Source organism: Haliotis rufescens, unplaced genomic scaffold (genome assembly GCF_023055435.1).
Source record: "Haliotis rufescens isolate VD_foot unplaced genomic scaffold, xgHalRufe1.0.p SCAF_9, whole genome shotgun sequence".
Lineage (NCBI taxonomy): Eukaryota > Metazoa > Mollusca > Gastropoda > Lepetellida > Haliotidae > Haliotis > Haliotis rufescens.
In genome coordinates, this window is record NW_025964383.1 from 37,689,208 (window position 1) to 37,704,384 (window position 15,177).

The following is a 15,177-nucleotide window of genomic DNA, read 5'->3' on the forward strand; positions in this document are numbered from 1 at the left end:
GTATAAGTGCAATAATCTTGGACCCCATTTCACCTTACCACACCTGTTAAACAATGACCCAGACTGACGACTGAAACTGGTGGATTTCAGGCCATTTGCTGTCCAGGAGCTTATCTGTGGTTCTCATATATGAAATGCAGTTGTATTTGTTTGAAGTGTCACGCTTTCTTATCTATCGTGTAGATGTACATAGAAATACAAGAATGGTGTTAGTTATGGTGTTGTAACTTGTAAGGATTCAGTTCCTCATTCATGATGTGGCCCTTCCATGATGTGGCTGGAAGGATGCTCTAAGAGTTCCGGGGTAGAATAGGTCTTCAGCAACCCATACTTGTCTAAAACGGCGACTGTGCTTGTCGTAAAAGGCGACTAACGGGAGCAGGTGGTCAGGCTCGCTGACTTGGTTGATACATGTCATCGATCCCAATTGCGTGGATCGATGCCCATGATGTCAATCACTGGATTGTCTGGTCCAGACTTGATTATTTTACAGACTGCCGTCATATAGCTGGAATATTGCTGAGTGCTGCGTTAAACAACAAACAAACAAACAAATGTAAAAAAAGAATGAGTATGATTAGTAACTATCAGCACTAAACTTACTTTACCGCAAGTGTGCCAGGCTGAACTTGGCACTTAGCATAATAATCAGTATGTGTTGTTACATATTGACTAGTATTAGCTGAGGTAACGAGACCAAACAGAATGTTCTTAGCTTTTGCTTTGGACTAGTGGCTAAAGTCGCAGTCTACACAAGTATGACCCTCGTTATGTAAGTTCACTTGACCACTGGTCTGGAAGAGTAAGTGAGGCATGACCAGTTCATGAACTTCATGTTCATTATCCAATAAACTGTTATTGCCAATGCCATCAGGAATCATTGGATTAATTTGGATGCATTAGATTTTGAGTGTCAAAATGAGTGTAGTACATTTTTGTTAAAACTTCACTGTCACAAAGGAAAGATGTTAGTGATATTAATCTTAGAAATTAGTATGCTAGGCATGTGTTCAGGTGTTTGTGTGTTTGATATGTTATCAATATGCACATGAAACTAAAAAGGCTGAAACCTCAGTAAAAGAACAATAACGTTAACTTCCAAACTGCCTGTGGCAATTTTGAAATTGCCACAAGTTTCACCAATGGAGGCAGGATCTGTATGGTGTAAGATATTTCGGGATAGGTTTAGAATATTCAAGTTCACTCCAAACCTTGGATCCAGTGATAAGAGTTGTGAGCAGTCCTGACTTGAAATGTTTGGGAAACATTCCTTGATTGATATCTTTTTATTCAGCTCACCTGCAAACCCTCAACCGAGGTCAGGATAGAATGAAAATCACATCATAAGGAGTCATATTGACGTGCTCCTAAATTCTCTCAAAATGCATTTCTTCACATTGAAAACATAATCTCTGCAGAAAACACAGGACCAATGAAGCTGAAACTTCACGTGATTGTTCTCACCAGTGATGTCACACGAATCTGTTCAAGAGGTTTGAATCCGAATTTCAAACTAGCCATCACAGCAGCCCTATTTGAATAGTTTTATTGCCAATCCTCTGGCATTTGTTTTCAAAATGTAATGAAATTTGGTATATATGTGTAGTTTGTATTGGGGCTGAATATATATGTTCTGGTTTGTTTTGGGGATTTTTTTGCAATATTTTTTGTGGTAACCTAGATGTGACCTTTCTCACTTTGACCATACTGGAAGCCAAAACTTCTTATGTCCATTACTCAGTCATTCTCAGTGTATTTCATCATGTAAAGAAACCATACCATGCTCTTCAGTTTCATCATAGTGGCCACACTCACACACTCACTTGCTTTCACTCACTCACTTGCTTTCACTCTCACTCACTCACTCACTCACTCACTCACTCACTCACTCATAAATCGCAGAGAACAATGAAGAACGAACTGTGGTTTATTTCACGATACAACATCGTCCTATTATGTCATTTCTGGAGAATCGAACATGCGCTTGCAACTTGACAACATCATGAATTGGTCGATGTTTTCGAGAGGGAAGTGTCCAGTGAGTTGTTCCCAACAGATGTGGCTGGACAGCGCAGATGAACGCATTGGCCAAACAATCACACCCAAAAGTGGGAGAGATATGACTACAGGTATTCGGAGAAAAGGTGCAGATAATCGACGGGGAAATTGCGAGAAGTTACCCCCCCTGTACTTAAAATGGAGTTGTTCAACATTGCCGAGGTCAAGATTCTATTCAGGGAGTCATCTTTATTTAAATACGGGTACATGTTCTTAAAGCTTGTACATTTTATTGACATCCTTAAAAAGGCTGGACAAAATGTTGATATCTCATATAAGAAATGAGTGGGAATTGTTTATCGTACAATAAAACACTGCACCCCTCATGGTTTATTCTTCCATCAGTGTTTTATTGTGTGATAAACAACTTTCACTCGTCATTTATTTCTTAAATACAACAATTTTGATTTGTTTCCAAACACCTCTTGAGCAAAATACAAGAAGGATTGGGTGCTTAATGGGACATGACTCTCATCATGCCTTGTGACTGACAGTTTTCATGCTAAGACACTGCTTCCTGTCAAACTTGATTATTTATTTGTAGTATTGATGAAGAGTATTAAACAGCCAACACTCATCTATTCTTTGAATCATTTGTGTCAATATAAACACCATAAACTGATAAGTATTGAGTATTTAAGTATAGTTCCACGTTGCCAAATCTACTTGCTTTGCGGACAGACCTGTGGAGATCTGGGGTAGAATAGGTCTTCTGCAACCCATGCTTGCCGTAAGAGGTGACTATGCTTGTTGTAAGAGGCGACGAACGGCATCGGGTGGTCAGACTCATTGGTCAGGTTGAGCCTGACCATATCCCAATTGTGTGGATCAATGCTAATAATGTCAATCACTGGATTCTCTGGTCCAGACTCAATTATTTACAGACTGCTGTCATATGGCTGGAATATTGCTGAGTGTGACGTTATGCAACAAACAAACAAACAAAGCTTTACGGACAAGTGAAGTGTATGTCCATTGTAAAGGCACAGATCGCAAGTCTATACGGGACATGCAGTAAAACTCCCATTGTCTACATTGTTTAAAAACAGATGTTAACAAGGTTAACAATAGGGTCTCTTCAGTGTTTTTTAAAAGTAAAGAAAACAGCCAGTGAGGTATGAGAGCCATAGGTTGCTCCAGCATCAGTTATTTACTGCTGCACGTCTGAAGCAACAATGCAATTATATGAGATCATTAGTTAGTTCACATTGACCTTGTGCAGCACAGTAAGTAATAAATGTGCTGTGTTATGTCAGCCACTAACTGTTTATTACGTGGGCCTGGAGGAATGTTTATTTGGACCCAGGCCAACAACTCCACATTTACCAAGGCCATTATTTATTTCACATATTTTATTCAAGTAGCTGTTCTTTGGATATTTTATCATTGGGCTTTTGTTGTCTTTGTTACAGAAATGCATTCTATGGTTGATAACATAAAGTGAATGGCTTAATATTTTGCAATTTTTCAGCCAAATTATGTAGTTTGGAACAGCATGCACAGTATAATAGTAATGTCATGCAAATAAATCTAGATAAATAAGGTGAAAAATTGTCCTGATAATAATATGAACAATACTGCTCAACATTTGCTAAGAACCAAAATAGTCATCTTTTGCCAAAGTTGTAGTCCTTAGCAAACATTGAGTAGTATCGCATGCATTATTTTTAAAGAAACCTGGTAAGAGAACTATATTGATGTCTTGTAGTGACTATATTTATCAGCAAAATAACTTCTCAAGCATATGTGTAATGTGATATATGTATCTATTCATTATGCACCAGAATTGTATTATAATCAACTTAATCTCATCGCGATATGGCTGCAATATTGCCGATGCAATGTAAAATTATAACTCACTCACTGACTCTTTATGCTTCAAAACTTGAGTTAAAAACATTATTTTAATTGAATGCAGAGCTTCTAATCAATATTTCAAAGTATGAGAGGTTAAAACTGTTTATTCTGAATGGGGGGAATTTGAATTAGGATATTCTTCAAGAGAAGCACAACATTAGAAGCACAAGTAATGTTTTTATTTCAATAAATAAAAAACAATTCTGGAAAACTGAGTAAACCTACAGAATTATATGTCACTCCAAAGCTCTGTTAAAAGTCAGTACGACTATGTCACGCAGTTTCCTACACATTTTGAAAGTCAGCAAATCTTCACCTAACCGACCCTTTGTTAAGGGTGATAAGAAACTAATAAAAGAAAATAGGGTGATGTTTTCTGGGAGTGTTTTTTTACAACTTAGCCTACAAAACAATCTGAATAAATACGTTAGTTTGAACAAATAATGTGCAGCCTTACTACTTATCAGATAACTGGTAATTTTGACATGTTAAAGTGAATTGTGATGCTGACTGTTCAAACTAATCATCTATGTACTGTCAGTACACAGTCACACCAGCCAGGTGAGAAAAATGACGTGTCATCTTTGTTGACATAGCAAATAAAATGGCCATTCCCACACACCTATCTTACAAGCCACAAATGAAAGTTCTTAACTTATAGAACACAGAAACCAAGGTTTGTGCACATTCCTGCATAGTTTAAGCCATAATGGTCACTTGGTATATTGCCTGTCATATGTGACTCAACAAAAATAAGGAAGCTTTGTTTATGTGTCGTTATGGCTGGCAATATTATGATCAACAGTGCAGATATTTAAAGTACCACACTGTGATTGGACTTGCTTTGCTGAGATAAATGGTAAGTTTAACTATTTCAGATTAATTACTTGTCCTTCATGTGTATGGTGCACATGTCAGGCCCCTCTGAGAAACATTGGTTTTGTTTTGTGGTAATTACAGGATTAAAACTTGTTGAAGATGTTTTGTTTTATTTTTTAACATATAGGAAAGTCATGTACAGTTATATCAATAGTTGTTCCATTTTATGAAATTATGATAAGATGTAATGGATTTCTAAAATAATCAACAAATGTGCCATTGTTCAGTGACATACTTTCCCAAGAATAAGTTGGCAGACAAACTACAGTCAAGTCCTGTTAATCCGACATCGATGGTTGCATATGATTATGTCGGATAAATGAGTATAAACAAAATTAAGTAGTGTCAACGTTCGTGATTGAAAATTGGACAACTACACGATAGATAAGGATTCAAACACGTAATAAAAAATATAGAATAAATATTCATATTGTTATGTTACATTGTTGGCTGAATATGTTTTCTAATCATGCAACCTCTAAAGTTCAACACAAAACAACTGTTACGGAATGTATGACTTATCCAAAATACTTTAAAAAGCATAGTCTGGAATGGAAGTCGCAACTTTGAAACTGGTACCCAAAGCTTAAGAAAGCTGCTTTCTAAGTGGCTAATGTCGACTTCCTGTTGGTCATTTCATTGGTAGGTCATAGTTCGCGAAAGGTTGTTCTGACGTCACCTGTAATGGAATGTCCTCGTCGATAGCGAGAACTTGTATCTGATTTTAATAAGATTGAGGTAATCTAAGCCTGTGATTTATCCTGTTTTCTTTATTTAATGCATTAATTGTTTATTGTTCAGCAAGTTTTTCTCTGCAGCTGTTGTAATATGCAGCTACCAGCCGATTCGTCTCGCATCAAAACACAGGCTGTGTACTCGCGGGCAGATGACCACGGAATACGCTGATCACTGTGTCGGATTAATGAGACTGATGAGTGATATCGGTAATTCGTTGTGTCGGAGTTGGAGTGCGAGACTGTCGGATTAACGGGTCTAAATAGCACTGATTTAATCGGTTCCCATCATTAGTGTCGGATAAAGCTGATTGTCGGATAAATGAGAGTCGGATTAACAAAACTTGACTGTATGTTGACCTTTAAAAAGATAGAATACACTGTTTCATATGAGGTAACTGGTAACTCTGTGAAGATCCAGAAAAAACACATGGGGTTAACAGTCAGGGTGAACCCTTGTTCAGGCGGCTTTCCGAGTGCTCAATTTCCATAACTCTGGAGGGAGCATGGGTGGCCCAGTCGTCTAAGGCGCCGCAATTGTGTCCCTTGGGCATGCCAGAAACCTATGATTATTTGTTTTAATCCCAGTTCGCCCCGATTGGGGTTGTCACGATACAGGTACCTCACGATACGATACGTATCGCGATTTTGAGGTCAAGATACGATATATATCTCAATACAACAATACCGACCTTTTATGCATAAATTTAGAAGCAAACTTTATAATTACATATCACATTCACAATTATGTGATCTAATCACTATCAGTAGATTATTTTGTAAAATAATAATACTTAGAAAGGGTTGATTCTGTTTGCATTCTTTGTAAAGTTCAATAACACTTCAGTAGCCAGTAAAAACAAGCATATTGTTGGGCTCACAACAATCGAGTAAAGGTAGCTTTGTTATCGGGCCGTTTTTGTATGTGTCAATTTCAGAAAATATGATGATCGAAATACTCAATCGATACGCGAACAAATGGATACCGATTTCAATATTATTTTGTATCGATTAAAATTTACATGTATCTCATATCGTATAGTGAGAAATATCTACCGATGCATCGGTACAATCGGTGAATTGTGACATCCCTAGCCCCCATTATGTTTCTAGGTTTGTTAGCACCATACCCGTGTTCATGGGTTTCACAGAAGTGGTAAACACCTGAGACCTGCATCACTTCAGACTTTCCTCCCACATTGAGCTGACACGCCATGATATAACTGGAATGCTGTTAAAAGCACCGTTAAACCCAACTCACTCACTCACTCACTCACTCCAAAACTCTGGGTTTGGAATTCAATTAGAAAATTTCAGACCTGTTTTTGTTATCAAAGAAATGTAAACTCACCATAGGAAAGACATAAGTAGTTATCTATATTTATGGTATGTGTATTGATTTCATTTTGAAAAACAACTACAGTAACCAGGAATCAGTGAAGCGCTCTGAAATCATTGACACCAGCCCACAGGCATGCAAAATCATTTAATGTGTATTTCGGTGACTCTCCTAAGTACAAGAAAACAAGGGTTTTGTAGTTGGGATTAAAAATACACATTTTCAAGAGGCCACCCTGGTTAGTTAACGATATGTCTTGTCTAACATCAGTTGTTTGACCTAATCAGTTATTTCTTCTTCAACCATGTCTTTTTGGATAAGATAAATTTCCCTTACGTAGGTCATTTAACTAGGTGATACTGGATAACTATGAAGTTTATGTAAGCTTTGTTTGTTTGTTGTTTAACGCCGCACTCAGCAATATTCCAGCTATATGATGGCGGTCTGCAAGTAATCGAGTCTGGACCAGACAATCCAGTGATTGAGATCATGAGCATAACCACGCAATTGGGATACGATGACATGCATCAACCAAGTCGGCGAGCCTGACCACCCGATCCCGTTTAACCAGTGTTACAATAGGCACAGATGTTTCACAGAAGAAGACATCTATTTCTTCATCAGTCAGTGTTGGTTCTGTGGATCTGTGGAGAACTACATCCCAAAGGGTATTATTTCCTCACACATATTTGGTGCGAGTTGTACAGAAGAAACATTATTTTAGCACCAATCTCAGTGAGTTTGCTAAAGGCATTAGGGTAATTTTATGATTTTAACATTTTTTGATAGGTCATTCTTCTATGTCATTACCAAATTTGACCAAAAAAACTTCAGCACCAAGAAAATAAACTGTTCTGAAACCGTGAGTTATTGAGTTAGTCAAGTAAAATTTGGTTCGCAATGCAATAGTCCACATACTAACAATAAAATCTGCTCAGAGACAAGTTTGGGTCAGTGGACTCAAATATTTTTGGCACGGAAAATAATACTATTACGTATTCATACATGCCTGGATTATTCTTGACGTAAGAGGCGACTAACGGGATCGGGTGGTCAGGCTCGCTGACTTGGTTGAAGCATGTCATCGATCCCAATTGCGTGGATCGATGCTCATGATATCAATCGCTGGATTGTCTGGTCCAGACTTGATTATTTACATACCATATCATATCACTGGAATATCGCTGAGTGTGGCGTTAAACAGCAAACAATACAAACAATCTACATGCACAAATTAGTGTCTAACCTACTCTTACTTTTCAACCCAATAACAACTCACTCATTATTTTTAAGCTTTATGTACCATACTATACCACTAACCCCTGTGTTTTGTGTAATTTGTCAGGCTTTCTTGGGCTTGTCATCGAAATGTAGGTACTTCAAGATTATGTGCATGTGTTACTTTTACAATTTACAGGTATACATGGGTTTTTTTTATCATTTTTTAATGTGAAGCTTACATGATATGCAGCTTTTTCATTGGACATGAGGTCCTGACTGCGAAATTGATGTTCATAAGGGTATGAGCGATACAATTTTACGTTCATCCGTTTTTCAAGAGTGTTCATGAAATGACGAAAATACAATAAGGGTAATGAATGACACAATTTGACGTTCATAAGTTTTTCAAGAGTGTTCATGGAATGACGTAAAAACTAACGGACTACTTCCACATTCCTAGGGGAAGCATTGTTTCTGATTATTTAGGATCTTTAATCTTGAACTCAATGGTTTCAGCATTCATTGAGAAACGTCAGAACTGCATGATTGTTCACGATTATCCTTCCTATGACCCATCCTAGTGAAGAAAACAAATAAATGCAAATCCAAAATATCGTAGTATCAACTTGATCCATGTCCAGACTAACGGTTACTGTCTACAGCAATCTATGATTTTACATTAGTATCCGTTTGACACATCCCTATAAAATCACCTTTCAATGATCAGCCAATTGATCTGATCAGTGATGACCAACACATGTAATCGCCACAGGTTCATTAACAACTTCGGAAATCTTGTAACGTTTATCGTGTTGCCATTTTGACGTCTTGTACTTGATGTAAATGTATTATGATGCGCTGTCTGACTGACTTGCTGGGGTCCTCTCCTTTCTCATCCAATGATGATATTAGTTTGAATGCAATTATTGTAAACAAACGACAACAGATGTCCCTGTAGAGCAGGCTGAGCATACATACTATTATATATATATACTATTTTATTCAGCGATACAGCTGGCTGTTGTATGGCCGTCAGTGTAAACATGAAGTCACACTAGATACTAAATAAAATTGTGTATAGATCCATCAAGGTAAACAATAGAGTTGTAAAAAATTACAAGAATTGACTTTCACTTTGTGTGGGTTCATTGGAGTATGAACCTTCATAGAGTGAGGGCCAAACTATGAACATCGCAGCCATTGTAAACTCGTGATAAAGCTGTCACAGATCTGAGATTTTATTTATTCAGACTAGGTTATGCATCTGTGTTTCAACTTTGTAAAAATTTATGGGACCAGGGTGCAACCTGGTTTTGTCTGATGCAACTAGGTTTTCTTGTCAACATACTTCTGCCGTGATATTGCTGGAATATTGCTAAAAGCATCGTGAAAGCATACTCTCACTCACTCACTCACTCACTCACTCACTCACTCACTCACTCACTCACTCACTCACTCACTCACTCTTGTCAACATGCACCTGGTGAAAGTTGAAAGCTCCTTAAATCGAGCCCTGTAATATTTTGCTAGTTTGGTACACCTTCATGTTTGTGTAACGTCCCCTCATTACCTGCCTAGTTTTTATACACGCCCAGAATTGGCCATGTTTCATTAGCAGTTTCTGTGAAGATTGATGACAGGTTGATTAGTTATATTGAACACTGAAAAAACATCTGAACTGAGACCAAACCTTTCTAGGCTGCTAAGTTATTTCTGTGATATTGCTGACCCGGACAAATAAAATATTTTATTCATATTTACATTTACAAAGCTTTCTTCAAAATTATGTGGTTTTTTAGCATGAATTCTCAGTGGGACTTGTTATTGTCAAACTCTTTATGTTTAAGTTTATAGTAAATTTATTGTGACTTTTAAAATTAGGTCATGTTTACCAGTTAAATTACATTGTGATAAAATTTAGAGGTGTATTTATGAAGAATCCAGACGGGGAACAGGAAATAGAAACAGGAAATAACAAGGATAAAGTATTGTTCTTGTTTTGTGCGTCAGAGAGAGGCACATGTACTCCAATATTTTATTTCATGGAAAAACAGAAATACATGTAAAATATTGTATTTTGTATGTTATACATGTTGACACAACAGAAAGTATTTGTACAATCATTAAGTTGTACACCAGTACAAGTGAGCTTATGTACCTCAGGTTGAAGATAAGCTTTGAAAAAAATATTATGTGTATATATATATGTGAGAAGAATCTGAACAAAAATTGCAAATCTGCAGTGGCATTACTAGGTCAGCCATCTCTCCTTTCCTTATCAACAGATAAAATGCAAGATCTGTTTCAAATGTGCCGTTGACTTTTTTGTGCACTATGCTGAAGATGTGTATCCACAACGTTTAGCTGATAGTGGGCACTATCAGTGATTTATCACCACCTGACTGGAGGACTGTACCCGTCAGGGAATGGCCTACGTGTTGTCGTATTGTAACAGTTTCCTGTATGCCTCTTAGCGTGGCCACAGCTGAGTGACTTCTCAAGTAGTTTTACCAGTGCCAACTTGTATGAGTTGTCTAGTTAGGTCAGGCTACCAGCTCACCCTCACTCAGTCACAGAGACCTTGCGAGCTCGCTCTGTTTACACGCAGGCTGTAGCTAGGCAAACACCAGCACAGCCGAGAGCTAGCGAGCTACATGCATACAGACAGTCTATCTGTTTCTTATTGATCTTCTGTACACCTAGACACTGCTGTGAAGTACAAGCCAGGTGACAGTCTACCTGTCATTTACCTGTGTGTCTGTCTACCTGTACTGACGAGGTTCTGGTATACCTGAGATGTACCTGATACCTTGCCAGCACAGAACAAACAGGAAGTGCAGTACTGACGCGGCAGTCGCTGTCGATCAGTTTGGGATACTCTCTCCATGAATGGACTTCGTATGTGGATGCTTTCGCAGAAGACAAGCAAGTAGGTCACATTATGTGGTAATATGTCAGCTGTTCTCCTTTCTGTTATCCTTATGGGTTAAATGTCCTCACCAAGCTAACCTAGATACTCATTTTTGTCTTGGGAAACAATTAGATACGCAGTTTTGTCGTGTCATGTCTGAGTGTAATCCTGTCTGACTATTATGTTGTTATTGGCTTCGACAAGCAGGTCTCTGTAGTTAATACTACATTATACCGCTTCAGTAGTCATACATTGGTTTAATAAGTCAGGTAGAGACGGGTGTGGTGGACTTCCCTGGGTTGTTTAGTTCACAGTGTGTTTGTATACCTTGTTGTGAGTCATCTTGAGACGTCAAGGAAATCTTTACTGATTGATCTGTCCTACCTTGCCGCCTGTCTCAAGGCTACAACACTGCGTCTCCATGTTCACTTCCAACCCATATGTGCATTAGATGTCTTATTTAACTCATTGTCAGTGGCGGTGATAAACAGTGTTCATTTTAACATTTCTGAACATACTCAGGGTTCAAAATAATGATTCTTTTCCTTGTCCACTTGATATCATTTGTAACTGGAATATTAATATGTCTAGTCAGTTGTATTCCAGAAAAGAATTGTCATTTATTTGATAAAATAGCAAATTTTATCAATCTCGAACCGCCACATGTCTGATCATGCGAGAAGACAAAACATCATGTTTCAGAAATATTAACCAGTGAGGCATTTGGATAACTCTCAAGTTATGGACGTCTGTTTTTATTACCTTCCTCTTTCATTGTACATCGCCATGAGTCAGTGTCACTGGGTTAAATGTGCTATAAAGGATTTCAGCTGATACCATTTGAAATTGTTTCAGCTGTATTTCAACAACCACCTTGCTTTTCTGTGGATGATTATCAAGGCATTCAAAACATCTGTGTGTGACATGGCTTTTGTCTTCAGGAAACACATTAGTCCTCAAGTATATTGGGTTTTTCAATGGCTGTGGCAGTAGTTTAGAACACATTTGGACGGAAATAGAGGGATCTGCATGGCTGTTGCTAATGATAAAACTCCAACCTCCTTATGCTTAGAGCCTAAAGCAAATCAGTGTGACAGTTGAGAGTGGTGAAGAACAGCAATTATAACATGACGTGTATGTGAATTCTGTCTTTGAAGTTCCTCGGCTAGGCCTAGAATTGATTATGGACATATGACATTTGAAATCCTACTCAAAGCTCAGTCTTGCGTAATGCATCACAGTGTCAGAGCAGTTAACACTGTTAAGGTTGTAATTTACAGCTGCCTCTGAAATTGTCATTGCATTGTGTCATGCATCTTTTATTATCACCAAACTTTCATCCAGATAGTTATTGTTTGATGTTCAAAATAACCATCGCCCGTCATCCTTTGTGTATGGGTCTTGACAGTGCTATGATCTGTGTTGTTTACTTGTCGTTAAATGCTAAATATAGTGTCTTTGTCTTCCATTCCTTTTATCTAGCTTTAAACTTTTGACCTTTTCGTGAAACATAGGTAAAAATAAATACATTGACTTGTGTTATTGCTATAATCAATTTCTAATGTGAAACCAGATGATGTCTGTTTGTCACAACTCTTTCTCTTCCTTGACATTTTCAGAGCTAATGATTCATCAGCCGAAGCTGAACTGTGTTAAAACTTGTGTCGCTGAACTGATTCATGATCTGTTAATTATAGGTTTCATTTCCTGTTGCTACATCATTGTATTACCGATGGGACAGTGTTGGCGGCCGGATCATATAAGATATGATACGAAATATCATAGAAATAATTATATTAGTTATTGATACTTGTAGTAGGAATTCCATGTTAGAATAGGTTCTCAATAACTGGTACTTGTGTTACGAGAATGCCAACAGGGCAGTTGTGTGTATGTGTTGTTTGTGTATTACGGATGCCTGTAAATAATCATAAATAATGTAAATAATCAGACAATCCAGTGATCAATAGTGTGAGCAATGTTCCACGCCGTTGGGGTATATTGGCAGTCAACCAAGTCACTGAGCCTGATACATAATTCAGCTCTTGTGACCAACACTTGTTGCTAGGGACCTCTATATTAACCCCAACACCATGGGTTAGTGAAGTTTTACAACCAGATTTCAATTTATTCTTACTCAAACGAGAGTGTAGTAACTGGTTTCAAATTCAAGTGGGAGGCAGAGTCATTATCTTATGTTTGGTTTTTGTAAGTGGTCAGCCATTTTCTTACATTTATGATATAGTAGGGAGTAGTCTACGATAGTTGACAACGTGACCTAGTTTAGGCAGTGGCAGAACTTGCTTCTATGTTTAGGTCTAATACTTTTATCTCACCGACTGAAAGTCAAGTGTTTGTCATGACCTGCTTGTCCGGCACTGACAGTATCAGCATCGTCTGAAAAAGTCTTTTCAGAAACTTCACATACTTTTACCCACCAATGATGACATCTGAAAAGCTCAAGAGGTTTGAATCTCATTTGCAATATGGCTGCTATGATAGCCATATTAAACATTCATTATTATGTCCATTACTCAACTATTGTCAGTCCAAAAGGAATGAAATTTTGGATATGTTTGCCTAATAGTTGACAGTATGAAGGTTCCTTCTTTTTTTGCAAGGTATTTTAATTTTGATCTTGATTTGACCTTTGCACTGTGACCATGCTCCTAAATTCTCTCAAAGTGCATTTTCTTAAATGCGACATTGGGCAACAGACAAACACTTACATGTTTATGCAAATTGTGTGAGTGGCAGGTGCTGCTGGTAGTACAGGACATGCTGACCCTTTTCTTAAACACCTGGTGTCATACTGATTTTCAGTGGTCCATTCATATAATTTTCAACACTGTGCCTTTTTCACCCAATGGAATCTGTTTCAGCAGGTAATCGAGACTGATTATTCTGTTGTTTACGTTTTATATTTTATATTAACAAATGAAACTGAAACTTCCTATACTTGTTCCCACCAGTCACATCTGAATTTGTTTAAGAGGTTCAAATCAGACTTTCAATAAGGCCGCCACAGCAGCTGTATTGAAAAATCTATTTATGGTCACTGCTCAACCGTTTCTGCTCAAAATGTAATGTTCTTAAATTCTCTTAATATGCCTTTTTTGCTCTTTAGACATCTTCTCTGAAATAACCAAACTTAGGATGCTGAACTTTGTCATGTATATGTCTCTGTGTGAAAATTGTAATGTGTTAAAATCATTAGGATATTTGTGGAATTTTTGGTGAGCTATTATGAATATTGTACGGATTTGAAAATGGTATGTAAGTTGGTTGTTGTTGTTGGTTTGTTGTTTAACTCTTTCATCACTGGCTGCCCCAGAGTTATGTCCCTTGAGACCCTGCAGTCCCTGACACTGACAAGGCCTGTACACTGGCCTCCCTGGCAGTATTATTGGAAAATCACACTATCATTTTTGATGCACTTTTTCTACCAGAAACTTGCTTTTAATATACATTTATCATATACCATTGTAAAGAGGATTAAGTATACTTTAATATTCTTTGTTGTTATTGTCTCTAACCTTTGTTATTTTCTAATTATAGGTGTTTACAAGTGAAATAAAACTTGAAAACACTGAAAAAATGAAAACAGACAATGAATTTTGGCTCAAATTGTATTACAAATCACAAAAATAAATCACAGATACAAGGTAAACATAACACAGTGGTCTTGTCATCTTGGACGGCACAGGTAATCCCAGGTGTTACAGGTAAATTCTCTTCATGCACATCTGTAAACAAATAAACAAGTTTACAACTCTTGGTACTGACTTTGTTTTCTATACTGATGTCACATTTTACTTATGATACACTTACAGCCTCTTAGGTAAACTCGTTAACACAGGTAAACTTGTTAACGCAGGTAAACTCGTTAACACAGGTAAAAACACAAATATTTGATTTATTTTGTTCTTTTTCAGGATTTGAAACAAAAATTAAGTATTTAAGTTTTTAAAAAGTTATTTATCACATTATCTGAACATTGAACCACAGCTACTATAAGAATGACATCACAGGGAAGATAACACAGATTGATCTGAAGAGGGAAACATTGTAAAAGGACGGAAAGATCGTAAATTCAAGTTCTGCAAATATACAAGTTGTGATAACATATTTACAATACACTGCTATTTACAATTGCATAATAAATTAAATCAGTACTT

General features: G+C 37.3%; 1 protein-coding gene across 7 annotated transcripts in view; it reads left to right on the top strand.

The window, feature by feature from the left end:
• LOC124139539 (E3 ubiquitin-protein ligase TRIP12-like) overlaps positions 1-15,177 on the top strand; it is a 91,518-nt gene that overhangs the window by 20,992 nt on the left and 55,349 nt on the right. For 3 of the 7 annotated variants that reach the window (XM_048391021.1, XM_048391022.1, XM_048391025.1), the window contains exon 1: positions 10,527-11,017. The exons of the other annotated variants lie outside the window; for them this stretch is intronic. In XM_048391021.1, the coding sequence (XP_048246978.1) occupies positions 10,978-11,017 (40 nt within the window). In that variant the 5' untranslated portion in view covers positions 10,527-10,977. Of the gene's footprint in view, positions 1-10,526; positions 11,018-15,177 lie in introns of those variants that run through there. 7 annotated transcript variants of the gene reach the window in all.